The sequence below is a fragment of the Peromyscus eremicus genome, chromosome 10 (assembly GCF_949786415.1).
Source record: "Peromyscus eremicus chromosome 10, PerEre_H2_v1, whole genome shotgun sequence".
In the NCBI taxonomy this organism is placed as follows: domain Eukaryota; kingdom Metazoa; phylum Chordata; class Mammalia; order Rodentia; family Cricetidae; genus Peromyscus; species Peromyscus eremicus.
Genome location: NC_081426.1, coordinates 25,284,447 through 25,312,349, shown reverse-complemented (window position 1 = coordinate 25,312,349; position 27,903 = coordinate 25,284,447). Strand labels below are relative to the sequence as shown.

The window sequence follows — 27,903 nt, the reverse complement described above, 5'->3', positions numbered from 1 at the left end:
TAGAGAGAGGTAGGCCAGAGTAGAGCCTCCTTTTCCGGACACCTTGACCGAGGCCTCTGGGTTTACCTACCATGGACTAACTAAGGGACACTGTGAGTTGGAAGAGCCCTCTTTGAGGAGTTAGTCTTTGAACCACTGGCTGGAATATGGACTTCAGACATACTTCTGGGAGCAGGGGGAGAAGATGCAGCCTGTAAGAGAAGCATGGAGGAGCGGAAGCTGACTGTGGGCGGGGCTGGATCTTCCAGGGCAACCTTATGAAGAATACTGCTGGTTAGCAATAGGGTGTGGGAAATGGCCGTTCAATGATGGGCACAGAGGTGCTGTTCATCTGCCAGAGAAGGGTGGGCCCTTTAGAAAAGGCTTCTCGGCCCTAGAGTGACCTGGTGATGGGCTGAGGTGGGAAGCGTCCAGCACAGGGCCTGTCTTGATAGGTAGGAGCTTGATCGAGCCAGCCGAAAGGTACAGGAGATTGGCATTGTGGCTGCAATGGCCCGGGAGTCCCTGGACTGAGATGGGGTCGTGTTGGTGCACTGCAGTCTCAAAGCAGGTGAAGGAGAGAGCCAGATCTGGGAAGCTTAAAACTGAGTCTTAGCAGCCAAGGAGACAGGAGAAGGGAAGCCATTTCTTCTTTCTCTGGGTGACTCTGTATGGTAGTTCTTAGCCCTGACTATGTGTCAGGATTACCTAGGAACCTTTAAGGAAAAGTGCTAGCTAAGCTTAGTAGCCTGGTGGTGTTACTTGGAAAGCTGAGGCAAGATCACCTGAGGCCAGCAGTTTGTTGTTCTTATTTTTAAAACAGGATCTTACTCTAGCACAAGGTGACCTGGAACCTGGAACTCATTATGTAGCCCAGGCTGGTCTTGACCTTGCAGCAATTCTCCTGCCTCAGCCTCCACAGGCAGGCATGAGTCACGAAGCCTGATATGTCCAGGAGTTTGAAGCCAGCCTAGGTATACTGCAAGACCTCATCTCAATCAAAATGAAACCTTGATCCCTTGACACCATCTCCAGATGCAGGGTGCGGGCTGAGGGGTTGGGACCAGCCATGATTTTGTTTGTTTACTTAAAGACAGAGTCTCACTATGTTAGCCTGGTTGTCCTGGAACTCACTGTGTAGACCAGGATGGCCTTGAGATCCTCCTGCCTCTGCCTCCCAAGTGCTGGAATTAAAGGCATGTGCTTCCGTCTAGCTAGCTGTGGTATTTTAAAGCTCTCCCGTTTCAGGAGAGGAAAGCGAGGGTCGGAGACTTGACCGAGGGAGCGTGGCCCACCAGTGAGGTGGTAGTGGTGAGGGAGCGTGGCCCACCAGAGAGAACAGGGGTAGGTTGGGAATTCAGAAACAGTGGGGCTCCTCAGAAACCTGGCATCAGGCAAGGCCTCCTGTCCCCCAAATCCAGTGGAGACTGTGATCTGGCATCAGCTGGGCCAAGATCATCTCCTAGTCGCAGGTCCTGGGTTCAGGGCTGAGCAGCAGACTCTTCGTATTACAGAAAGGTGAAAAGGCGGATGCCGTGAGCCCTCTGCTCAGGACCCCTCACATCTTCAGCCACATCCAGGCCTTTGATCAGCTCTGTGAGGAAGGCTGGTGGCCAGGAGTCCCCACTTAGAGATGATAGCTTTAAATACAAAGCACCTGGGGGGATCTAGCATTGGTGGCTGAGTTGGCACGTGAGCTCTTTCCACTTCCTCAGGAGGCTTCCCAAGATCAGATCAGCCTCCCTTTGGCTTACCCCAAGCAACTCTGCAGACCCTGGGAGGCACTGTGTGTGTGTGTGTGTGTGTGTGTGTGAGAGAGAGAGAGAGAGAGAGAGAGAGAGAGAGAGAGTCACCTGGAGCTTCACTCTGCACCGCTTTGTCCCTCCAGACAAGTCCATGAGCCCTCAGCCACTGGTTTTCCACAGGCCATGGTCAGAACAAGCGCCAGCCCTGAAGACTACCTGCCTGTCAGTCACTACAGTGTGACCCTAACTTCGTTGTATGTAAACCAGACATAACAGTAGTGAACGGGGCTCAGTAGTCCCTTGGTAACTAGACACAAGGGTATAGTAAGTAGGGATGATGTCTCAGTGTCCCCAAAAGGATTGACCTCAGGCCCTTTGTCTCTTGGGCTCATTCATTCAGCCATTGCTCGGTGAGTACTTAGCAGTACTTAGCTCACAGCCAGCCTCTGAAGATAAAGTAGGTGGATAAAGTAGGGCCCTTCTTTTACATAGGTTTGCCCAGGTTATTTATTACATTTATTTATTTGGGGCGTGTGTGTGTGTGTGTGTGTGTGTGTGTGTGTGTGTGTGTGTGTGTAACGGCTCGCATGTGAAAGTCAGAGGAGAGCTTATGAAGATCAGTCTTCCTACCATGGGGGTTCTCTAGGTATAGATCTCAAATCGTCAGCAGGCCCCGTTACCTGCTGAGCCGTCTCAAGGGCCTGCAGTCACTTATGCAAGGTGCTTTGGGCAAAGTCCAGGCTTGTGCTGGCTTCTGTGCTCTGCTGGCCTTTCACTCCTGGCCCTGGCGACACTCCCTGCATATCCTCTCTGTGGACATGCCCTTCCTGCTGCCCTCCTCCATGAGGACAGTCCCTGAATCTCAGAACTCAAATCCTCCGGAATGCCTCCCCATCACCAGGGCCAGGCCAGGTCATCCGGTGACAGGTTCAGCACTTACTGCATCGACGTCCATGTAGACTAGAGCGGCTGTAGGGCTGGAAGGAAGGACAGGGTCTCCCTTGCTCTGTACTTAAACATGCAAACTGGCACAGTGCCTGGTCCACAGGAAGGATACGCTTAGTGGATGTTTGAGAGATGCAGGGCTAAATTGAGCAAACAAGCGCAGGGCACGGGGGCAGCTGGGTACTGGGGAAGGTGGAGCTTGAGGGATTGATACTTCAGGTCACAGAGAGCATTACATATCATGTAGGGGAGCAAGGCCCCTCTGAGCAGAGCCTGGGTGGAAGTTCTCAGTGTGGCATCCTTCAGGGGCACCGAGGAATTTTTAGCAATTATAATGACTCTCTCTCTCAGAGGAATTATAGCAGAACCTGGACAAAGTGCATACCTATAATCCTACCACTCAGGAAACTGAGGCAGGAGGATGAAGAGCTTGAGATATCCAGGGCAACACAGTGAGTTCCAGGCCAGCCAGGGCTACATAGTGAGATACTGTCCAAAGAAGAAAAATGCAAGTGGAACCTGAGAACCACCCCTGGTGATGGAGGCCTGTAATCCCAGTCTGAAGCAGGAGGATCCTAAGTTCAAGACCTGTCTGGACTACTGGGAATCTGAGAGGAGTGGATTGATTGTCCATAGCTGCCCCATGCTTCTAAAGTGAGTTGGGTGGAGAGACACCCGCCAGAGGCGAGGTAGTATGGAGTTCTCCCACACTCGGCCATTCACTCAGGGCCCCTTGTCTGGGATCCAGGCTCAGCCCTCCAGCCAGCCGCAGTGGTATTAGGCCCAGAAGAATCCTGAGAAGGTAGGCCATTAGTGTCTGTAGTCCCAGCTGGGTCTGACAGATGGGTGCTTCTCCAGCCTAGGAGCCTCCTCACTGGAATGAATTCTCTGACAGCCAGTTCCAATCCCAGAGGACTAGCTGCTCTGCAAGGAAGTCCCCACGGCAATGGCCTCTCAGCCACCTGAAAGCAGAGCAGGGCTCTCCACTCACCACAGTGCAGGCTAGGTGCTGCTCCTTCCCGACCACGTGTCCTTGGGCAGCCCATCCCCTGTCTCAGGCTCAGTCCCTCCCCCTAAGGATGGAGCTGTTAGTGCTGTCCAGCAGGCTTGTCAGGAGGGAATAACTGTGGCTGCTTGGTAGTGCTGTTGGGTGCTGGGAAGAGGATGCTGAGGCTGCCCAAGTCCTGTGACTCTAAGGTACCAGCAGGATTGCAACCACCTCTCAAGGGCTCCCCATTTCTTGTTCAATTACACTTTCACAGCAGCCCCGCCAAGGGGGAGCTTTTCTCCCCATTACATGGAAAGACAGCAGCTTCCTGTGGCCGTGTGCAGCTGGGGTTTGAGCTCAGGTCTTCTGGACTCAAGAGCCCATGGCCTTTGGAAAGGTGTAGGCAAATGTCCAGCCCTACCTCTCCTCTTGTCTAGGGATCACCTTCTCTACCTTACTCAGACTTTTGTATGTATGTTTGGAAACAGGATCTAGCTGTCTGGCCTAAGCTGGCCTTGAATTCTTTTTTTTCTTCTTCTTCTCCTTTTTTTTTTTTTTTTTTTGACAAGGTTTTTCTTTGTAGCCCTGGCTGTCCTGGAACTCGCTCTGTGGTCCGCCTGCCTCTGCCTTCCAAGTGCCAAGATCAAAGGCATGCGCCAGCACTGCCCTGTCTGGCCTTGAACTTAAGCTTGAACGGTCCTCCTGTGTCACCTTCCAAGTAGTGAGGACTGTAGGTACGCACCCCCATGCCTGGTTTACTCACACAGTTTTGACTGATACCTTTCCTGCTGAGAAGCACACCAATTTAAAACCAAAACTGGGGGCTGGAGAGATGGCTCAGAGGTTAAGAGCACTGGCTGCTCTTCCAGAGGTCCTGAGTTCAATTCCCAGCATCCACATGGCAGCTCACAACCATCTAGAATGAGATCTGATGCCCTCTTCTAGCATGCAGGCACACACGAAGGCAGAACACTGTATACATGATAAATAAATCTCAAAAAAAAAAAAAAAATAGAGTGACATAGAGATAACGTCAACCTAACAACAATAGCGCCAGTCTTTGGGAACTTTAAGAAAAAAAAAAGAAACCATAACTGTATGGTGAGAATAAAGAGAGGAGAAATGGGAAGCCAGGGTTAAAACGTGCATCCAGAATGATCGCTGGGATGTCCTGTACAGAGTAGTGGCTGCTGTGACTCTGAGTACCCACCACTGGTGCCAGGAAAGAGGAAAAGCATGCTCATCACAGTCTGGCACTGGGGGCCTTCCCTGGTCCCTGGTGGGGTAGAAGGGAGCACAGTCCTGTACATCAAGACTTTCTGGAAAGTTTTTCATGTTGAAATGTCATGTGCCGCTTAATAGCAGGGAGACATTGTTGTGTGGATATCACAGACTAAAACAACCATGACATCACTAGGCAGAAGATCACCACTGAACATGTGGCCTGACATGGAGCAGAACATCTGTGTGTAGTCTGTGACTGTCTCAGGACAAGCTTACAGGAAGTTAGGAAGGTAGTTCACAGAGGTCCCATGGAGCTAGAGTTTTAAAATAACCTCCTCCATCCAAACCCACTGGCAGACAACTTGGAGAGCCTCTAGCCTCAAACTACTTCACAGTTTTAGCTAGTCCTGAGGGGGTGTGAGGAGTGGAGATCCCCTTAGTGTGGCTCCCTGTGTCCACCATCTCTACCCACTTTGCCAGCTTCCACCCCTCCATGGATGGAGAGCTCTCTTCTTTTCTGATGACTATTTTATGCCTTTGACGCATGCCCTGCAGGCTCCTCCCTCCGTGGAGTCATCTGAATCCAGACTTCCCTTGCAGATGCAGCTGCCATCCTGCTAGATGAACAGAACAAGAGACCCTGCAGGAAATTCCTGCTGACAGGTGAGTACTCTGTTCAGCTCTGTCCTTACAGAAAAGCCACATCTTGTCTGGCCTGCATGGCACCCTGCAGTGTCTCCTCCGGTCCCTGCCACCATCCTGGACCTCTTTGTAGTCTTGGCTTTAGCTGAGTGGTCAGTTGAGGCATCTCCAGGAACTTGTTCTCACCTGGAGACCCTTCAGGCATAGGCTGTGGTTTTATTGGCTCATTTAGAATAAGAAGTGCTGGGGAGTGTGAGCCAGAGAACACTACTGAAGTCATAGACAGGCTGGTTAGGTTAGCCAGGGGGCCTGATCTCCTGCATCCTCCTTCCCAGCAAGGGGAGGCCGAGACTGGGATGGATCTAGTAATCCCAAGTTCAGAGTAAGAACCTCGGGTGCTAGGTGTTCCTTTGAGTACTTAATCCTCAGCTCATAAAAGTGAGTATAGGATGGTATAGTGGTACCTGCCCCTCATCCTAGCACTGGGAAGGTGAAGGCATGCCCAGCCAAGGCTATGTAGCAAGCCTTGCCTTTAGAAAAAAATAATACACACATACATACATGCATGCACGCATGCATGCATGCATGCACACGCACACAATGAAGCTAGCAGTAAGTAAGGAAGCAAAGACAGTTAAGGCTAGGAAGTCAGGTGATCCAGGAATCACTAGTTTCCATGCCCGTCCTTGAGGGCCTGTGTACTCTTCTAAGGGTTTAGCCCTGAGCTTCCTGGCAATCAAAGCAAGGCTGAAAATCATGGGATTCCCATAGTTTAGACAGGAGCTTAGCTCTGGAGAGGGCACTGCTGCTGGACCAGGGGAGCTGTGTAAATGGCCAGACTCCCCTCAGAGACAGTGCTGCCTGACGAGTGGCCACCAGGCCTGCAGGTCAGGGGTCCCCCACAGACTCGGACTTGGCATGTGTATGCTCTGGTAGGTTGTGCTAGCTGAGGACGCCACTGATCTATACTTTTGAAAGCCATACTTCAGATTCCTTGATTGATAGTGGGAAAGCCATCCAGACATTGACTTCTCCTTGGCAAAGTTGCCTCCAGGTTCTCTGAGGAGCAGTCTAGCTGCTTGTACAGGCCAACTGAGCAGGCAGAGCACCAGGTAGGGCCTCAGCATGTGCAGTGAGCTGGTCTAGAGAGGAAGGGCGAGCCTCTCAGGAATCCACGTGGAGCTCGTTGAGCCCCATGGCATGGGCTGGTGAGAAGGATGGCCTGCTCAGGCCTGTGTGGGCCAACACTGACAGGCTTCACGGGATACTCACGGAGGCTCCCAGCAGAACATCGGGAATAGGGCATGATGGGCCAGGGTGGCACCTCAGGCTGGTGAGTGTGAGCAGTGCCAGAGTCCTGTTTTTTATTCCAGACTGGGGCTGCTACTCTAGATCCTAAAATCCTGCCCCCAACACTAGGGGAGCTGTCTGTCAGAGTGCTTTCAGCTGTGGTAGAACCCTTCCTGAGCGGAGAGTAACCGTCTTCCCATTGCAGGCCAGTGCGACTTTGGCTCCAACTGCAGATTTTCCCACATGTCAGAACGAGATCTGCAGGAACTGAGCATCCAGGTGGAGGGTACGTAGGGTGAAGCAGAATTGAGGGGTGGAAATGGGAGAGGCTGTAATACCAGGAAACTGCTCTGTGCCACCCCACTTTCTCCCTTACTGGCGTGTACTATGAATAAGCCTAGGACCGCCCAGGCTGGTGGGGAATCCCTGAGCCGTTCCATTGGGTGCGGGTCAGGAGCAGGGCTGTGCTCCTTGGGAATGAAGCGTCTGTGGCTGCTTCCCAGGACCCTGAGGGTACGCCCTCACTCACCTTCTGCTGGTCTCTGTTGTTCCTGGATGCTTTCCTCCTCTCTCCCTCCCCTCCTTCCTGTAGTCAGGAAACACAAGAGTCCCCATTCAGCACCAGCAAATGCCCTGCAACCTCTGAGGACAAGTCTGCAGGAAACACTTCCCTGCTGGGCTTGGTGACACACCTGTGATCTCAGACTTGAAGGGCGGAAGCAGGAGGATCAAGAGTTTAAGGGTGTCTTCCTGGACGTGAACTACATAGCTAGTTCAAGCCTGAATAGATGAGACCTGTTTTAAAAGTATGTTCAGGTCCCTCACAGCCTGGTGACTGTGGCTTCCATGAAAGCTGGCATGTCTGCCTTTGGGATTCTCTGCTCGTCCCATTACAGATTCAGGAAGTGCCACCTGGATGATTGTCCCCATCTCCTGTAGCACCTTACTGAACAGGTGGAGAAAATGAGCCAGCACTCAGGCAGAAGGACCTGCAGGCTGGCACCACGCAGGGTTTCTGGGAGCTTTCCCAGGGCAGAAGTGAGGCCTCATGGGGCTCTTCATTGGACATGTGCCGTCCGGGAATGGTTGGCTCACGGTGGAGGGAACATAGGCCGTGGAGCCTGAGCAGGAGGCAGTGTTTAGTGGCAAGAAAGCTAGGATAAGACAGTTGAAATGGCACTGGCTCTGTCAGCACCCTGTGACCTTGGCCCGGGGACAGGTTCTTGGAGGCAGTAACGGTTGTGAGGGTGAGTGAGATGACATGGACTCAGTGACAGTGTAGAGCCTGGGCCTGAGCGAGTGGATCCTAGCACAAGGCCCCATCCCACAGTAGCGAGAGCTTCACTCCCTAGCTCTCACCAGCTTGTTTGAATTCTTTCCATTCACTGGTTATCTTTTAGTATAGTGAGCACCATTTTTATGGGACATTGGATGAGGAAAAAAACCAGGGAACTGAGGCGTATTACCTTGCGTAGGGTCAGAGACCTGGCAGGTGCCAGAGCTGCGATTCCACCCCATTCTACAGTCCACGGTGCCTCCTGCATCCCACATTTAGACCCCTCTTGAGAATTAAGCTCTGCATTCATTGTCCTGCTTCTAGCTCCCCAAGGCTTGGAGACAGACAGCATGTCTCTGTTTGACAGAGAGCAGAGCAAGGCTTACATCACTGAGTCATTGTGGACAGAGGATCTGGGGAGCCAGTGGAATGGAGGGGACAAACCTGATCCTGACCTACTGGCCCACTTCCCCCTGACAGACCAGTACGTCATCCCCGAGTTTGCCCAGGACTTGCTGTTTTGTGGGAGAATGAGATTCAAGCCCACGGGCTTGTGTCCCTTACCCTTCCTTGTCATTCTGTCCCCCACAGAGGAGAGGCGGGCCAGAGAATGGCCACTGGAGACTGCTGAGCTTCCTGAGGGCCACCTGGAGGACTGGCTGGAGAAGAGAGCTAAGAGGCTGAGCTCAGCCCCGAGTAGCAGGTACAGGCCCCAGGATTATCCCTCCTTTCTTTCTGGGAGCTGCCTGAGCCAACCTGACCTTTGGGGAAGCTGAGGCATCCATATGAACTGCTCAGGCCCACGGACCAAGCATGAACCCCCACACCAGCCTCCTGGAGGTGGGGCCCACTGGAAGATCTTGGGTTCTCAAACCCCAGCTAGAGGGAGTTGTGTTGGAGAAATTGCCTGGTCCCTTGGTCCCTTCTTTTACTACTCACCCCACAGGGCTGAAGGAGAGGCTAGTGGCCAAACAGATGTGACTCCACACCTGGCATTGTAAAAAGGTCAGGGCCTTACCTATGGCAGCTAAGCTCCCTATGTACCTGGGGCTCACTGTCCCCTGTAGGGCCCTGTAGAAGGGGAAGCTGAAACTCACAAACACTGGTGGAAGAAGCAGAGCAAGGGGATGCCAACAAGGTCATTGTCCCACCGCATCCCTGAGGACCCAGGATGCTCTGAAGTGGACATAAGGAACTGTGCTGAGCCGGGCACTATTAGAGCATGGCTGTGTGCTCCTCTCTCTAGAGGGTCAGGATGCAGCCCACACTTCCCCTCAGCAGACAGCTGCACAGCGGAGGGGCAGGGGCTTCTGGAGCCACATGATGTCACAGCCAAGGCAAGGCCAGGGCTCCCAGGCCCTCCAGGTGTTAAAGATGGAGCAGGGGGAAGGGCTAAAGCTGAGCTGGAGAGCTGGGTGGGGCTTTGTTCAGATGTCCCTGGTTTTCAGACCCCATATCTCTATGCTGTGGCCTCAAGGGACAGTGGCTTGGCTGTGTTAAGGATGTCTGTCAGACATTCTGTGGAGTGAAAACTCTCCTCCAGGCTCTGCCACAGGGTAAAGATTGAGCTTCTTGTCCCAGTGGAAAGGGATTAATATTGTATTTAAAACTGTGTTTTTTTACATTTATTTGGGAGGAGGTGTGCACATGCGCGCACACATGGAGTCAGTTCTCTCTAGCATGTGGTTTCCAGGCCAGCAGCACCTGCACCAACTGAGCTCTTTCTCCAGCCCCTGCTGTGGCATTTAAAAGTCACCTTGGTCTTTTACCTTTTCAAAAAAAAGTGCTTTAATTTTTATGTGTTTGGATGTTCTGTCTGCACATTTATCTGTGCACCATGTGTGTGCAGAGCCTGTGGAGGCCAGAGGAGGACACTGGATCCCCTGGAACTGGAGTTATAGATGGTTGTGGTGGGTGCTGGAAATCAAAGCTGAGTCCTGCAAGAGCAGCCAGTGCTCTTAACTGCTGAACCTCCTCTACAGCCTCATTTTACTTTTAGTTTAAACCTGTACCCTGTGTCTGTACCCCCACTTTAAAGACACATAGTACAGGTACAGCCTAAACAGACGGCTGTACACCTCAGAAGGGACACCCCTTTCTTCTGGACCCATTTGAAGGGATGTAATTTTGGACATTGTCCAGGAGTCTAGGCTCCGTCAGCTGTGCCAGAGAGCCGCAGGGTGCTCATTCTGAGCCCACCGCAAGGCTTTCCCAGAGCTTCGCACTTGTTAACTGTGATGTATCGGCTGCTTCCTCCACTGTTCTGCCTCAGCAGTCTCCTTCCATGGGAGTGAGTAACAGTCTGGGCACACTGGGGCATTGAGAGGGTTCAGGAAGACCCCATCTCTGGACTCCAGTGGCAAGTAAGTGGAGATAGCATACCCAAAGTCCCTGCCCGAGGACAGACAGACATGCCAGTGTGAATACGGGAGCTAGCGGGTGATATGGGGAAACAGGGTGAAGGCGTAGCCCAAGTCACTGCTGGAGTAGTATTCATGGTGTGTCCTGTGCACGGTCCCAGGCATCCAGGGAGCCCGGCACACTGTTGTGCAGCTCTGGAGTTGGCTCTTCCTGCTCAGGCCACTGAGGCCCTGCTGCTTCTGCTTCGGCCGCTGGCTCCTCTGTTACTGTGTTGAGTGCTGCCCAAGGGCCCAGCAGCCCACATCTGAAGGGACAGTGGCAGCGACTGGGCCAGGAAGATGCCTGCATCTGGGCCACCCTAGGTTCTTAGAAGTTTGAACCCTGATTCCCGGGCCACTCTCCTTCTGGCCACTTCCGGGGAATTGCTTTTCTCTGTAGCTACCTGTTGTCTGTCTCTGCCCAGCCACTCTCCTCCTGAGGGCTCCAGGCAGGATGGCTTCTTTTCTGGGCAGAGCAAACTGGTGTGGCCTTGGAAGGAGTTACTAGGGCAGGTGATGGTTCACTCTGACATGCGTCCCCATTCCCGTCCCAGTCGCTCCAGTTTGGGGTTCTGCCTCTGCACCTTTGGATTCACTGTGGGTTTCCCTGTTCTGTCCCGCATCCCTGAGAGGAGTCCTGTGGGAGCAGTGTCTTCTTCGCCCTGGCTGTCCTCTGCAGCCTTGCAGCCTTGCAGGCCCTCCCCACATTCAGCCCCACTGCTTTGGAAAGGTACCTTGGCCCCAGGCCATCCCTCCTGAGACCTCCAGATGTCCATGATGGTGTCTTCTTACTGAGACTCCAAGCTTAGTCCCCAGGGACAGGGCCTGGGGACAGCACCTACTACCCATCTCTTAACCTTGCTTGGGTCACACTGGATGCTGCCTCCTTATCTCTTCTCCTGGCAAAACCCTACTCAGCCTGCAAGCCTTAGTAGAAACAGTGGCCAGGACATGGTGACTATCAAGACACATTTGGGGGACCAGGGACCCTAGCCTGAACGACATCACTGAGGACCCCTGTGGGGACTCCTCCTTTCAGGATGTGTGCTCTCTCCCCTGGGACACAGATACCACCTGGCTCACCTAGCACCCCCCAGACCTGTGGGCTCCAGCATCCTTAAGCTGAGAGCCCCCAGGGAAGCCAGGCTGACTCTCCTTCTTAGTGGGGGACACAGACTTCCCAATGGCATAGACTGTGGGTGTCTGCTCATCTCCTCAGCCCTGACCCTGAGGGACCAGCCAAGAGCAGACAGCAGCCGCAGGAGGGAGCGACTGGCCTCAGACCCGGGACGGACGCACAGGCTAATCCCTGGCTGGCCAGGCGGCCTATCCAGGCTTCCTATTGTTGGCTCTTCTGATTGTCCCTTTATCCTTCTTAATCTCCCACGTGCACCCCTCTCCGGGCCAGCGCTCTGTCCTGCACATTCACCCCTGTAAGACTAGTTCCTTTTGATAAGGACTGGAGCTGGGGACATGCCAGGCTCCTGCTGTGCCCTTGTACACAGAGCAAGCAGGCCATGAAGAGCATTGCCCACCTGTGACCCTGTGCTCTGCAGGAGTGGGCTCCGAGGCCGGGTCCCAGCAAGGTGTCAGTGTCCACAAGTGGACACGAATGATGCCCTTCTCCTGGTGGGGGCCTCAGCAGGCAGGGCACTGGCTGAGTCACTTGTTAAAGGAAAGGTCTGAAGCTTGGGGGCAGGAGCTCCCCAAGACCACCCCTCCCTGGGGGAGCCCCACAGGAATCCCCAGGTTGGCCGACATCTGGAGCACTCCCTTCAGACTTGTAGAGTCTCTCCTACAGCGTCTTCACTGTGGCTGGTGGACCCTATAGAATCCCCAGCACCATCAAGCATGTCAGGGCTGCTTTCTGCCTTCGAGCAGGCAGCAGGCCGCTGTGCAGGGGTGCCCCTGTCCTCTGCCTTCGAGCAGGCAGCAGGCCGCTGTGCAGGGGTGTCCCTGTCCTCTGCCTTTGAGCAGGCAGCAGGCCGCTGTGCAGGGGTGTCCCTGTCCTCTGCCTTTGAGCAGGCAGCAGGCCACCAGGCAGGGGATCTCCCTGTCCTCTCAGTGGGAGTTTTGGAAGCTGCATTCAGGGCTCTCAGCAAGACCCCCACTCTAGGCACTGCTGCTGTGGGTCTGGCCCTAAGGGCAGGCTGGATGGATGTGGCCAAGCAAATTGAGGTGGTCCCCAGAAGCACCTCTCAGTCCTGAGTCATGTCCAGACACCTCACAGGAGGCTCAGGTCCCTCTCCTTCTGCAGAGGGCTAGTTGCTAGGTACCCAAGAAGGTCAGGAGTTGCCAGGACCTCTCCTTTCTGAAAGTTGAGGCAGAAGGAACTGAAGGGTCGGGGAACAGGGTGAACTGCTGCACCCACCCCTGTGTCAAAGGCTTGTGTGCTTGTAAAACCTTGGACACGCGGCTGACCCCTTCATTGTACTTCAGCTGCCTTACCTGAATAAAGGGGTTTGCATGAGAATTCCAGAACTTGTCTAGGCCATGGTGTCTCTTCTCATGAGAGCTCTTAGTCTGCCATAACTGTGTGTCATTGGATGGCCTTCTTTTTTTTTTTTTTTTTTTTAAAGATTTATTTTTATTTATTATGTATACAGTATTCTGCCTGCATGTGTCCCTGCAGGCCAGAAGAGGGCACCAGATCTCATTACAGATGGTTGTGAGCCACCATGTGGTTGCTGGGAATTGAACTCAGGACCTCTGGAAGAGCAGTCGGTGCTCTTAACCACTGAGCCATCTCTCCAGCCCTGGATGGCCTTCTAATGCCAGGCCCAGGGTATAGATGCCATCCCTACCACTAGTCTCCACCCCGAGACATCAGGCAGGTGGGCCTAGGTGTGCAGGGTCTGGGTGTGGGACAGGGGCAGGCTGCCTGCATGCTTCTCCCTGCATGCTTCTCTGGGCCTGGATACTGCAGATTGCACCCAAGGGTCCTTCCTAAGGATCACTTCAGATGGGCCCTGACTTTAGGGAGGTGAATAGTGAGGAGAGTGAATAGCGTAAGAAATAAGGCTTTTTTTTTCCTATTTTAAATTAGATTTTTTTTTTTCTGGTTTCAAAGGCTTATGTGCTTGTAAAACTTTTGAGAAGTTTAAAGAGGTTAAAAAAAAACCCAAAACAAAAAGCTCCACCCACTCATCCATAACTCCACCACTCAGACAGAACCACCGTTAACATGTTCTGTGACTTTCAAGATTGTTTTTATGCATTTATATATGTTATATATTTTTAAACAAAAATAGTATCATGCTATATACATTATTTTATAAGCTTTTCCTCATTACTCACATAGTATATCTTTCCTCATCAGTGCATATAGGCCTTGATTTTTACACAGGCTACATAGATAGCATTCTCTGCTGTTGGCGTGCATGTATGTTTAACCGGTCCCCACAGGTGGACACTAAGAGTACTTCCATATTGCCCAGGGCCATTCCTGTCATTCAGTCTCTGCTTAGAGCCCCACATGGACTCAGTTCCAAGAAGAGGTGGTGGCTCTGAGGGTCTGCATGTTATCAAGGCTCTGCTTCCAGAAGGGTCATGCAGGTGACCACCATTCCCACAGCCAGTGTGGAGGGGGAGCAAGATGGGTCCGGGAGGCGCCCCACTCTGACCCTCTACCTTTCTTCTCTCTAGGACCGAACCCATCAGAACCACTGTCTTCCAGTACCCCGTGGGCTGGCCGCCAATGCAGGAGCTGCCCCCCTCCCTGCGGGCACCCCCTCCTGGAGGATGGTCCCTACAGTCCAGAGTCCAGTGGGGCTGAGCTCTTGCCCTGATTTCTCCGCCTGACTTCTCCTGGTCACCAGTCATAGTAAAGACAGTTGCTCAGCCTAGGAAGTGGAGCTGCCTTCCCACTGTCCCCCTGGAGCCTCTGAGACTGTGAGCTTGGCCTCTCCACCCACCCACCATCCCTCAGGGCATATCTTGAAGATGGGTGAGAAACATCCAAATGTTTATAAAGAAAGTCTATCCTCGATGGTTTTGCTGGCACTCATGTTCTTGGCCGCGTCCCCCTGCCTCCGTCAGGGGACAGGTGGGCTGGATGAGACAAAATCCCCTCCAGGGTGTCCTTTGCTTACAGCCCTTCTTGCTGAGGGATCAGTAGAGGCTCAGCCAGGCCGGGCACAGAGCATGCCAATGTGGCTGTGGCCCAGATAGTAAGTGGCCCCAGGCTAGGGAAGGGAGCCCAAGGACTCTGCCAACCGTCTCAGCCCCTGAAGAGCTGCAGCCCTGCATCTGCCCGGGCTGTGCCGGTGCCAAGAAATGGCATGGCACACGTGGAACAGGGATGAGAGCTGGAGCTCCGGCCCTGAGGGTACAGAGGAGTGGGACCCCCGAGAAGGCAGAGCCTGGACTTGGAAGAGTGGTCCTCTGGGGAGTCAGATCCCTCAGGAGCAGCCCAAGGCCTTCCAAGGTTGCACCCTGGCCAGTGGGGATATCACACGGGCTCCAGGAGCTCTGCTTTCCTCCTCAGTTGGATTTCTAGGTTCTGTGCTGGGGGACGACTTGGCCCTTAGTCTCTAGGGCTTTGGTGGAAGGTTCAGAAATTCATGGGCCTTAGAGCTACCTCTGATGCCCGCCTTGTGTGAGCATTTGCCTTTCCTGAAAAGCCCTGTGGAAGAAGAATCTGAAACCAGATCTTAGCCCCTCAAGCCTCAGGCTCCTCAGCTGTGAAATGGGCAGACACAGGTGGATGGGAAGACTGGCTTTGGGTCTAAGGAGGGTCAGAGGAAGGGACCCAGGACCCCAGTCTTGTGCCCACCCCCACCCCATCCACAGCTCTGGACATGAGTTTCTCGCCTGCCTAAAAGATCACAGCACTAACTGGATCCCAGGGACTCCTGGGAAGGCCCTCCTTTCCCAGGAGCTCCTGGGTGGTGGGACGTTAACGCTACATACAGGCCAGGTGAGGGCACAGGCAGGGTACAGGGGCTAGTGCTGTCCTCAGAGCTACCACCACGTCCTCCACAGCCGGGCCATGGCTCCATGCAAGGCCTGTGGGGTGAGGATTGGGGTGGTCAGTGTCCAGGCTTGAAGTGCCTGTGGGTAGTGGCCCAAGGAGTAAGCTGGGGGGAAGGGTTGCAGGCAGCGGTAAGTGCGGAGTGAGCCTGGGCACTGCGTGTGCCAGGCGGGCACTCGGCGGTGCCTATTTCATGCCACTGCGCAGCACCTGGTTGGCCGCGATGAGCATGACGCTGATGATGAAGGCGATAGCGAAGGCGCAGATCAGGCTCTTGCGCACGCACGTCTGGCGGATCTGCTGGTTGGAACAGGCTGCAGCCGCCCACCAGGGACACCAGGGAGAGACAGAAGAGGACAGCGAAGGGAGGGAATCAGGTCTGCACTGTGGCACGTGGACTTGACTTGGGGCAAACCCCTGGAATGTCCCTCTGCTGAGCACTGGAACCCACCCACAGTCCCAAGGCAGGCCACTCACTCTCCACGTCCACAGGACACTCCTCGGCAGTGCCCAGGTGGCTCTCCTCTTCTGTCATGATGATGTTCTCGATGTCCTTCATGGACAGGTGCTCGCAGAAGGTGTCGTAGAGGAGTCGCTTCAGCTCGTCCACCGTCAGCTTCTGCATGTCACACTTGGGTGGCAAAAGGGACAAGCGCTCTGGCCTCTACCCGCCACAGTCCCCACCCAGCACCCCAGAGGTACACAAGCCCAAAGGCAGGCCTCCAGATCCCATAAGACTAGAACCACCTAGTCCATTCCCCCAAGGAGCCCAGGCCTCCAGGAGCAGGTCGTCACGTGGACAGTGTGGGTCTGACACTCAGGCCCCTCAACACCTCCACACTTACATCGCAGAGTCCCCGGCAGCCAGGGCATACCTTCCAGAAGACAGTGTCAAAGTCAGTACCGTGGAACTTCTCTGGGATCCCCGAGGTGGAAAGCTTGGGGCCCAGGAGTGTTACAAACTCCTCAAAGTCCACTTGGCCATCACCTAGAGTGGGCACAGGGCTAATGAATGGGTCAGACTGAAAGCAGAATCGGGCATCCCAGAGTTCAAAAGACATGAACTGGAGTATTGGCCTGCCTCGGACCTTCCATGGCACCTCAGCCCCTTCCCTGAGCCTTAGTCAATTTCAGGGATGCCTAATAGGCCAGGCTCTGAGCGGATGTTGAGGCTACCAAATGTGATGGGGTTCTGCTGGAGACTGGGGGAGGCGAGCAGCAGATGGTCCCCAGATGTGGGAGACTCTCCTAGTACACTCAGAACTAACTCTCCATGGCTCCTCAGCACAGTGCTGGTCACCCTTTCCGCCATCCCCATGGGAAATGAAGCTCAGGATGAAGCCGGCTGCCCAGACTAGTTCCCTGGAGGGAGAGGAAAGGGGAAGAGATAACGGGTGGACTGAAGCAGGGGGGACTAATCATTCTTAGGAGTTTTTCTGCAATAAAATACCAGATGGCAAATACAGCCACCATTTGTTGGCGTGGTGGGAGCTTAGATATTTATTCCACCCTCCTTTTCCACGCTTAAATCTTTCTCAGACCAGAGTGGGTGGGGCAGTCTTGGACCCTGTGTGTAGCTGGGACTGTCACACCTCCTCTGGCCTCTACTTTCTAAGCTGAGAAGAGCCAGTAGATCATGACCACCCAGGAAGCAGGAGTCCAGAGTGCACTCAGCCTCCGTGGTTCAGACCCAGGGCCTAGGTGGTGGTGGGCAAGTAAATCAAGGCAGGGCGTCTCACCATCCATGTCCAGCCGCTGGATGATAACCTCCAGCTCCACCTCGTTGGGCATGTAACCCAGGGAGCGCATGGCCGTTCCCAGCTCCTGCTTAGAGATGAAGCCATTGCCATCACGGTCAAACACCTTGAAGGCTTCTCGGATCTCTGTGGAGGAACAGAAGGCTAAAACCTCAGCCCTGTTCCCAACAGCCCCTGTCCCAGATTTCTGGGATCGGACAGTCCCACTCAGAACCTAGAGCTCTGTTGAGAACCAGTCACAAAGTGTCCAGGACACACTCTTGGGGTCTCTGGCCAGGCCAGGCAGAGGAGACAGGTGCACCTGGCCTGAGTCAGTGGCCACCATGGGTCTGACAGCCTTCCTGGTATGCTCAGGACTACACCATGTGGTGGGCGCAGGGAGAAGACCAGATTGACCGGCCAGGTTAGCCGCTGAAGGCTCCCCACTTGGCATTATCTTGCCTCATCTTCCTGCTGGGCTTCCTCTCCCAGTTCAGACTCTTGCCTTCAGGCAGCACATGGTGGGATGGCCACATGACTCTAGCTAGTGAGTGATGGCTAGACTTCACGGGGCTCCTGGTTTAGACAAAATAGGTATAAAGGCTGATCCCACCAGGCCCAGGCATGTTCTCTGAGCTTCATGCTGTCCGTAGTACAGTAGGGAAGACTGAGGCCTGAGGACCCGAGGGATTCTGGGAGGAACAATACATTTGACTGGGACCTTGGGACCAAGCAACTCAACATATGCTCTCAGGCCAGCCTTAGTCTCATCCACAGCAAATGGGTGCAATGTGTGAGCATCACTGAAACAAAAACATCAGGGAACATGGGGACCCTAACCTCTAACCTTTGCCCCCACCCCCAACCCCGTGTCTCTCTGCTGCTGTCCCTTGATTACCACACCCAGCAGGGTCCTAAAGAACATTTCCCCAGAGGAACAGACTTCATTCCATGAGACCCAGCTCCCGGAGGGCCCCTTGTTCACTTGACAGCTTCCTGGCCGCTTTGTCTATGTTGTTCCCCTGGGTTTCACTCGGCAGGCAAAGTCAAGTCGTGTGTGTGTGTGTGTGTGTGTGTGTGTGTGTGTGTGTGTGTGTGTGTGTGTGTGAGTGAATAAAGACACTGCAGACCTAGAATGGTTTATGGAGGCCAGGAGGTCAGCCTAGCTCAGTGTGGATTCAAGGCTACTACACTATCCTGCTAGTTACACTATCACAGGCCTGACGACTCCATAAGCCCTGAAATGGCTTGTAAGAGCTCATACTTTCCCTGGCCTTAGGAGAACAGGGAGTTCAGGCCAGTCTGTTGGCCCCACCACAGAGCAGAAATCATGGCCCACAGAAAGGTGGCTTGGCCTCAGGTCCCGGTCCTCATCTGGCTCTTCCATGTGGGATCACATGAAATCTAGAGGTCAGAGTCCCACAGGCAGGCTGAGGTAAACATTGCCCCCCCCCCCCGCCATACACACACACCTTAAGCAAGTCTTGGGGACTCTGAGCCAGATCCAGGGGGTACTGACAACCCTGGACCCTAGTAACTCCAGGCCAAGTACCACCAGCATTTTCCTGGGCCCTGAAGGAGGCAATGTGCCCCTTGTGGCCAGAGATGACCAGGCAGCAGCCAGGGCTGCTGCAGACCGGCTTCTGCAGAGAGTCCAGTTGCCCGGGAGTGTCTGAATAGCTTGTGTCCTCCCCCCCCCATTTCTAACCATGCTGTCACCTTTCTGGACTGGTGTCCTGGACGCAGTCCCCGGGGAGCCCCTCAAGCTTGGGGACACCAAGACTGCTTTGAACCTGCAGCGTGTTTCTGTTCCCATATCAAACTCAGATGTAGCATAGATTCCCAGCTAGCATGATTCTGTCTCTCTGCCCCAAGCTGGCCTTGCCTTTTCTCCGGTTGCCCACCCCTCCACACATCTGCTCTTTCCCTAAACTGGATTGTTCTGGGGCAGGTGGGTCTTGTCCACAGTGTCCCCATTACCCGGAACAGGGCCTGCCACTGAAGCATAGACATGCTGGATGATGAAACTGACGTGGGAGCCCGTCTCTTAGAGAACTCGGAGAGAGACTCAAGCAGAGGGTTACGCACCTCGGTACACGGTCTCCGGGCCACCCACAGAAGAGAGAAATAAAGCTGAAGGTGAGGGGACCAGCCACGGGTTGGTTTGGGGAACCTCAAAGTCAGAAATAGTACCCCTTGGAGAATGATGCCCATTAGGGAGCTCAAGGAAGCATGCCAAAGCCCTGGATCCAGTGGGGGCTGCTGTGGAAGTCACCCTCTGCTGTGAGCTGAGGTCTGAGCTATACTTCCCACCTTGGCAGGGTTCAAGGTGATTCCTCAATTGCAGGGATGCCTCGGTGCCCTTTTCTGAGGCCCCCGAGGAAAATGCACCAGACAGGAGAGGCAATAACGAGCAGGTGACTCTCCGGGCATATGCTCAGGGGACAGGCTCTGAGACAACCGTGTGGGTACCAAAGACATCCCGGGCAGGGCCGACCTCCCAAGGCTACTGGGTGAACTCCCAGCTGTCCACTCTCCATCCACTGTGCATCACCCCCCCCCACACACACACACAGCACACACACACACACACACACACACAGCACACATACACACACACACACACACACACACACACACACACAGCACACCTAGCTCACACTAATGTTTTAGAGCACCAACCCAGCCCAGTCCACCCCCATCTGCCTAGTTCAGGCATCATCTTCTCAGTCAGAGGGTATTCGGATGTGACAGACCCGGGTTTGAATCCCAGCTCTGGCCCATCGTTGCTGTTTACCAGTTCAATGGGACTTTCTGCAATGATGAAATGAGAAATCGCATGTGCAAGTGTTTGACCGAACCTGGCTTTGACGTGGCCGTTGTAAAGCAGATCATCCCAGAGGGCAGTGTGGGAAGGGAAAGGTCTGGGTGAACCTGGGATGCCAGGCTGGCCTGCCCTGCTGCCTGGGACCAACCCCCAAAGCCTGAGTTTCAATTCTAATTCTCCTGCTCAGCAGCCAAGACCTGGGCAAGGCACTTACTTCCCTCGAGTCTTAGATGCCTCCTCCGCTGTGAGACAGGGAGGGAGGTTCTTGTCCCATGGCTGGGGCCTGGCCTCTGCGAAGGGCTCCCTCAAGGGGTGGGTGTCCAGGTGCCTGTCACTGTATGCCATGGACAATCACTGCATTCCCCGAAAGCCTTGCTCCTTCCCTACGCTGTGAGGCCAGGCAAAACTCATTGTACTCCATCTTGGCATGGGGATGTCTGGCCCGGAAATGGGCTGGCAGGACCTCTAGGTTTCCAGGCTGATATTGTCTCCTCCCTTGCCATTTTGAACCTGACATCTCGGACCCTCCCCAACCTGTGGAGCTGCACAGGGGTCCGAGACTCCAGCAAACCCAAAAGGAAGCCAGCACTCTGCCAGAGAGTTTGAGTCTAGATAGCTAGGGAACACTGGCAGGGCCAGGAGTCATCCTCTGTGGTGGCTGCCATTCTCCGCGGCGTTGGCCCTGCGCCCCAACCCTCCATCCTCCCTGAATTTTTGGCCTGTGCAGAGGCAGCTGATGAGCTTGGCTTCAGGAGGCAAGGGCAAAAAGGGGGGTGGCCCTACACCAGTGCCCCCAATTGGCCACCCTCAACACAGGCTCAACAGTCAAGTGCCCACCTCAGAACCCAGCTGCGTGTCCACTTGCCTCTCTCCTCTTTCTGGCCAGTCACTCACATGCCTGCCCTTCAGTGCTGGACCCCACTGTCTCAGTGACCCGTCTGTCTTGGTGTTCCTGGAGGTCTCTGCTTGGATGCATTTCAGAACAGGGGTATGTTCCAACTATGGTGGGGTATTCAGGACAAATGTGGGAGCACACTTGCCTCTCTCACGGGCTGGGTGGGCCTCCAAGTTAACTCTGTCCATTCCTTTCCTCCTCTTGCCATAGCCATGCTCAGCTCCCAGAGCCACAGGCCCCCAGTCCTTGCCCCCAGCTTGCCCTCTTGGCCCAATGCTCATGCCCCTTGCTGCCTTGCCTCATGGGCACTACATACTCCAAGCTCGGAAGGTGCCCTTCCTCAGCCTCCTCTGTTGTTACATTTGGGTCCTCAGCCCCCACTGCCAGGCCCTGTGCTGAGTACTCCCACGGCATTCTCTGCCACCATCCATCCTGGAAATGCCAATGCCAACCCCCTTTTATAGATGGGGAAACCAGGCCTCAGAGGCAAATGATTGTCCAAGTTCACTCCATGAGCCAAGAGTGTGGAGACTCGAACCTAGTGCCGCCCGGCTGTTCGCATCTCACTGCCACATTCCCCTCCTCCCTTCCTGCTCCGGGTCCTCCTCCCCACGCACATCGACTGCCCCCCTGGATTTCTGCGGCAGGCAGGTGCAAGGTGTCTGCAGCATTTCACCCCTGGCTACCGACTTCCCTACCTAGTCCGTGTGGCTCCCTCACTTCTAACGATGGGCCTGGGTCTTCCCCCGACTGCTCTGGGACAGGAATGCTAGTGTGTCCTGGAGAGGTGGAGGGGACAAAAGTAGCATCTGTACGAAGGACAGCCACTCTGCACCCAGCCCTGGCATTCAAGCCCGCTGCAAGGAGCCCAGGGCCCGGAGAGGGCCTTCAGGCTTTCAGCAGCCAAGAAGAATCGTGGAGAACTTTCTGTCTTCATGTGTAGATTCCCACAGGCGTCTGCTGGCTCTGTGCCCTCCACCTGCCAGCCACAAGGATGGCCCTGTCCTTCAGGTGCCCCTGCACCAGGGCCCCTCTGCTAGCTCTGAAGGGGATCAGAGAGAAGCAGGGAGTGTGTTTGGTGCGTTGGTGACTAACGCCACTGGGCTTCTGCCAGCATGCCCGCTGGATGGCTCGGACGGATTGAGCCTCCCTGCCCTTGCACTGCCCACCCCTGCATGCCAGTCTCTCAGCTTCTCCCTATCCTGAGTGTGCACTCTAGGACCAAGGGATCAGGAGTGGAAGAACCTAGTGAGACCTGGAACTGTGGAGTCAGGGGCATGGTGGGGGTGCTGGGAGCAAACCTGCCTGGGGTCTGGGAAGACATGTTGCCTCTGTCCCAGGAATGAGGAGGAAGGGATGGATGGAGGTTTCTGTGTGGCCCAGAATAAAAGACAATAAAGTAAAGGAAAACTGGCCTGTGCCCTGGGCCCCTCCTGGCCCCTACCACCTCCCCCCTCGACCTGAAGGAGGCTCTGCTTTGGCCCAGACAGGACAGGACCTGGGTTTCACAGGGTGAGTGCTAAGGTCAGGTCAGGGACAGCATCCTTCCGTCTGTCGTGCCTGTGTTGAGACTGAAACCCCCTCTACGGCTTTTCCTGTACCTGAGTTCGTGGGGGCTGGCTGTGGGAAGCAGGTGTCTGGTGGCCTGTGGTGCAGTGAGTGAGCATGGTAGTTGCTTTCTCTTTCCACAGTCTACTCGCCCCAAATTTGCCCCAGACCAGGCCTGGGCTGAGGGAGGACTTTCCGAATGCCTCCCTACTGGGCTGTCACTATTGTCTTTTCCTGTGTCGCTCCCTCCAACGCACTCCTATGGGCTCAGATGAGACCCCAGAGCTGAAACCCCTCGACTCCAGGGATCGGAAGACAGGTCCATTCTCTGGGTATCATCAGCCCCTCCCCCAGCAGCCGACAAACATCCTAAGGGACCAAGATTCCCATCAGCTCAGAGTCCCCGACTCCACTCCATATGGGGCCTCAAGAGGCCTGGGGGAGGGGAATCATGAGCATACCCCCGCCCCCAATCTCAGCAGAGAAAGAGCTAGGGAGGCCCCAGGGGTTTCACTGCGCCCCAGGACACTCAGTCCCGGAACCCCAGCTCCTGCCTGCTGCGCCGATCTTCAACAGCCAACTGCCTGCGGTCCCTGTTCCCGAAAGGCAAAGGACTAGGGTCGGGGGAGGCTTGGGTTCCGGCCTCTGCCTTTCCCTTCCAGGCTTCGCTATCGAGACTGAGCCTCCCAATCCGGCCACTTGTTGTCGCCACCGCCTCCCGGCCGCTTCGGCAGCGCACGGGTGGGGGGTCCCTCGCAGGGCCGCAGAAGGGGATGAGGGCAACCCCGCACGCGGCAGGAGCGGGGCAGTCGCCCTCTCCCCTTCTCCCTCTGCCGGAGCAGATTGGATTCTGAACGCGACACGAGCGGAATGTCAATAGGAGCGCAGAGCCACGGGCGGGCGCCGTGGAAGGGATCAGGATGCGGGCGCTCCGGCGGCGGGCGCGGGGGGCACAGCTCGGACTCCCCACTTCAGCCCCCGCCGCCTTGCCGCACCGTCACCGCGGGCCACGCGGCCCAGTGACCCCGCTGCGGGGCCCCGCAAGTTTCCGCAGCGCCGGGGGCCACGCGGGCAGGGGCCGCGCTGTCCCCGCGCCGCGGCGACCCCTACCGCGGAGCCCGGAGCTACCGGGCCGTCCCGCCTCCCGCGCAGCCGCTCATCCGAGTCGCGCAGCAGGGTCCCCGGCGCCCCCCGGCCAGCCAGCGCGGCACCTGGGCGCACAGGTAGGAGGGCGCGTGGCGGGGGTCCCGGCGGGGCACTCACCCTCCAGCTCGTCTTCAGGGATATCCACCGGGCGCTGCTCTGACAGCAGGTTGGGCACGGTGTAGATGCCCCGGTACATCAACGCCGCCGTCACCGGGTGGAACGGCATCTTGGAGGCTCCGCGCCCGCCCGCCCGCCGCAAACTTTGAGGCCGGGGCTCATGGGCCGCCGGCGGCCCCGGGGGCGGCTGGAGCGGGCGGGGCGCGCGGTGCGGCGCGCGGTGGCGGCGGCGAGGTACGGGACACCCGCCCGGGACCTAGCGCCCCCGCGCCCCGGGCCGCCGGGCCATGCCGCCAGCTCCCTCGTCGGGCTCCCGGCTGGGGCCTCGCAGGGACAGCGGGGGCGGCGTCGCTCCGGCCTCTTGGCTCCGACCGCCCCGCGCTGCGCTCCCTCCGCTCTGCCCCGCGCGCTCCGCGCTGCTCGCCCGCTTGCTGGTGCGGCCGTCCGGCCCGCCGCTCCGGCTCCCGCCGCCGCCGCCGCCGCCTGCACTCTCGCTCGTTCGCTCGCTCTGTGCGGCGCTCGCCGCGCTCCCTCCTCCCCCGCCCGCCCCTCCCGCCCCCGCCCCTTCCCGCCGCCGGCCCCTGAGCGGCCGCCCCGAGCCTGCCCCGGCGCCTTCTCTCCCGTTCGCCCCGATTCTGCTTTCCCCCCAGTCTGCTTCGGATTGCTGTCTCCCGCACCCCACGTTCTCAGCCAGCGGGACCAGGGTGGTGTGGACTGGGGGTGGAGCTGTTCCTTGTACCCACTGTCCCACCTGCCCCCTCTAACCCTCCCCCAGCAAGCGCCGAGAGATGAGAACTAACAGCTAGAGACCCAGAAAGGTGAGGTTGCCCCAGGCGCGGGGTCCTCAAAACCAGTAATCCTCATGTTGGTGCCGGGAGAGGCTCCAAGGTAGGGAAACTGAGGCTTAGAAAAGGACGTTGGCCAAGGTCACCAGGCAGGGCCAAGCACAGATCTGCAGGAGACTCTACCGGCCTGTGGCTGACACCAGCAGTTGACTGGATCCCACACAGGGCTCTAGTCCTGGATCCTTTCTGAGCCCTTGCCACTCAGCTTGCAGAGCAGAAGCCAAGGTCTATCTCATGTCCCCAGGGGCAGTGAGGAGGAGACAGACGACCCAGAGCCTGTTGGTCACATGGCTGCAGGTTAGACCATCCTCGGGACTTGAGCATGTGTGCTACGGGGGTGGGAGCAAGTGTCTGAGGGTAGCATGTGCATGTGTTTATCTTTATCCTTCGTCCAGGACACTGTGTACATGCATTTTCAAATCCACATGCAGATGAGTGTCTGAAGTACGCATGACCACCTACATGTGCCAGGACAGTGAGCTGGCAGGGAAGGGCATAAGCCTGGAGGCAGGTGTGTGCAGGTGTGAAGGCCCTTGAGCTGGGAGTGGCATGTATACATGAGCAGAGATGCGTGTGTACATGTACAATTATGGGAGATGGTGACCCTCTGGCCTGGGTGGGCCTCAGCTGGCCTCAGTCTTTCTTGGAACCCCCGTCTGAACTATCTCCCTGCCCCCTTGGGTCCAATCAGCCAAAGGCCCCAGCAGGGGAGCTGATTGCCACCGCCCTGCCCGGCCATGCCCTTCTCAAGCTGATTACATTTTTCTGCTTGTTTCTGCTTTTGTTGATGATTAATCATAGCCCTGTCTTGGGCCCGGAGAGAGGGGGTTCAGTGAGAGACACCAGCCTCAGCCACCCTAGGCCAAGGCACGCTTGAGCCCATCAGCACTTGGACACGCTCTGAATCTCTCAGAGGCATATGAAACCTGTAGAGAAGCCAGGCAAACCCCAGATGTCATCTGAGTGTCCGCCCCAGGCCTCTGGACCAGCTTGCTGCCTGCTCAGACCTGGGGTTGGAGTTGTAAGTACACCCAGAAAAGCCCCCACCCTCACCCCTTCTTGTCCACTTGCCCGCCCACCAGTCAGCTGAATCCTCGAGACCCTTTAGGATTTCTAACAGAGCAGAGCCGTGACGCAGGAAGTACCAGCCACAGACTCAGCAGACGCTGGGCTCCTACATCTAACACCTTCTTTCTGTGGGACTTCAGTCATGTCCCTTAACCTTCCAGGGCCTCAGTTTCCCCACATGTGAGGTAAACGTGGCAAGGCTACCTCTCAGGCAAGGGTAAAAATGAAATGATTTAATGTGAATCGTTTTTGACGATGTTCCCCAAATCTCTTGAAGTTTTCCCATTAGCACAAAAATCCCCCCCATGGGAACACGAACTAATAATCATAGTGTGAAGTATTGATTGAGGGATGATCTGTAAGCGCCTCACTTGCTAAGCCTTCCCAGACAGTTTGCTGTTGGGCTAAGGGAGAGGGTTGGAGCCTGCTGACAGACTAGCAGGAAACATACCTCTTCGTGCTTTCTTGGGAGACTGCCACAGTGGGACAAGGCAGCTCCCTCCAGTTCCCTGAAGCCCCTGGCCTCGCTGTCCAGTCAGGGAAATCTCAAAAGAGGCAGAAAGGAATCAAGAAAAAAATCAAGTGGACATCCTCCATACAGCCAGGCTCTGCAAGTCTGTGCTGAAGGTGCAGGTGGCCATGGATACAGGGGCTGACCCCCAGACATTGACCTTGGTCTGCATCCAAGGGGTCAAGCTGTCCAGTCATGTGACCAGGGTACTCCCCAGAACAAGCACCCTCCCTGTCTACGTGGCAGGCGCGCGGAGATGATGCTTTACATCATAGTGTACCACACTCTCTTGGGCAATCTTGGACATTTCAGTCCCCTGGTGACTCAAGCTGGTCCCTCCAACTCTCCCCTGATGCAAAGCCACAGTCCGGGACACTCTAGCTGCTGACTCAGTGGGCTGCCCGTTAGCACTACACTTTCTGGACTGGTAGCTGTACCTGCTCCCCTCTGCCTGCTGGCTGGGGACACAGGACATAGCTGGGCTATGCATGCAAACTGCCTGGTCCCTCTCCTCAATCCCTTGCTCCGGATCACAGGCAGGGGCGTGCCTGCTGAGGGAGCTGTAGAGACCAAATCCAGCTGTAGAGCCGTTTGAGGAAGAGGCAGGGGCTCCCGGGGCCAGGCTCTGGGATGTGCTGGCCTCCCTGCTCTTCTAGACTCCTGGGAACTACTGTCAACCTCCTCCACCCTCCAGTGCTGTGTATGACATTCAATAGACAGACCCCATGTGCCCAGACCCTGCATTCGATGCCAGTATGACGGCAAGGAACTGCTCGTGCCAAGGGCCCACAGAGCAAGGGCCACGGGCTGCAGGGTGTGCCCGAGGCCGAAGCCTCTGTCTGATGTAGGTGGGTAAAGCTTTTACAGAGGGACATAGAAGCAAGACTTCAAAAATCTCAGGGCATGAGGGCAGGAGAAGGATGTGTTGAACAGTCAGAATTCTAGGAGGCAGCGCTCACCAGCAGGGGTCCTCCTTGAGCCTCAGCTTCCTCATCTATTAAATGGGAGCACATCGAAGTGTAGAACAGCAAGATTCTGGTTTCATCAAGCCAGGAGAAGTCTGGTGTGGAGTGAGGAGGTTAGAGGTGTGAGGTTACTCTTAGCTTTGGAAGGCAGGCTCTGGGGGCTGGAGAGACGGCTCAGCGGTTGAGAGCACTGGCTGCTCTTCCAGAGGATCCGGGTTCAATTCCCAGCACCCACACGACAGCTCACACCTGTCTGTAACTCCGGTTCCAGAGGACCTGACACCCTCACAGACACACATGCAGGCAAAACACCAATGCACATAAAAAGGCAGGTTTGAGTCTGCATCCCTCAGGTTCCCCGTGTGTGGGCTGGGGCTGGGCTGGACTCGGGCAGAGGAACGTGAACACCTGTGAAGTGAATAAGAGAGTGAATGAATGAACGACAGTCACCCAGCTGCCCTGTCCTCTCTTCACATCAAGGGAGCAGACGGTGCGGTGTGATCACAGGGTGTGAATTATGTCTGTCGCTCCCAGCTGGGGGAAGGAGCTACTGCCATCACACTGCGCTCCTTCGGGGCCCACTGGGAGATGCATGGGCCCCAGGCCTGCCCAAGGGGATCTCATGGACCTCAGGGCTTAGCCTCCGCCAAAGAGGCTGGGGAGTGAGGAAAGGTGATTCACTCACTGAAAGCTGAAACCAATCGTTTGTTTTCTCAACAGCCCTCCCGTGAGAGAAGAGCAGCAGCGTTCACCAAGTCCAGACGCTGACCCCTTCCTCCCAAGAG

The 27,903-nt window shown here is 55.8% G+C and overlaps 2 protein-coding genes across 3 annotated transcripts in view; one reads left to right on the top strand and one right to left on the bottom strand.

The window, feature by feature from the left end:
- Positions 1 to 14,476, top strand: part of Zmat5 (zinc finger matrin-type 5) — a 33,385-nt gene extending 18,909 nt beyond the window's left edge. For both annotated transcript variants that reach the window (XM_059275557.1, XM_059275556.1), the window contains 4 exons: positions 5,482 to 5,544; positions 7,019 to 7,099; positions 8,681 to 8,792; positions 14,134 to 14,476. In XM_059275557.1, coding sequence (XP_059131540.1) covers positions 5,482 to 5,544; positions 7,019 to 7,099; positions 8,681 to 8,792; positions 14,134 to 14,263 — 386 coding nt within the window. In that variant the 3' untranslated portion in view covers positions 14,264 to 14,476. The remainder of the gene's footprint in view (positions 1 to 5,481; positions 5,545 to 7,018; positions 7,100 to 8,680; positions 8,793 to 14,133) is intronic.
- A 1,170-nt stretch (positions 14,477 to 15,646) lies between these two features.
- Positions 15,647 to 23,838, bottom strand: Cabp7 (calcium binding protein 7). Its single transcript, XM_059275955.1, has 5 exons — positions 23,730 to 23,838; positions 17,200 to 17,343; positions 16,336 to 16,448; positions 15,938 to 16,091; positions 15,647 to 15,774 (listed from the first exon to the last, which is right to left on the bottom strand). Exons 1-5 carry the CDS (start codon positions 23,836 to 23,838, stop codon positions 15,647 to 15,649), a joined length of 648 nt encoding a protein of 215 aa, XP_059131938.1.
- Positions 23,839 to 27,903: the final 4,065 nt, after the last annotated feature.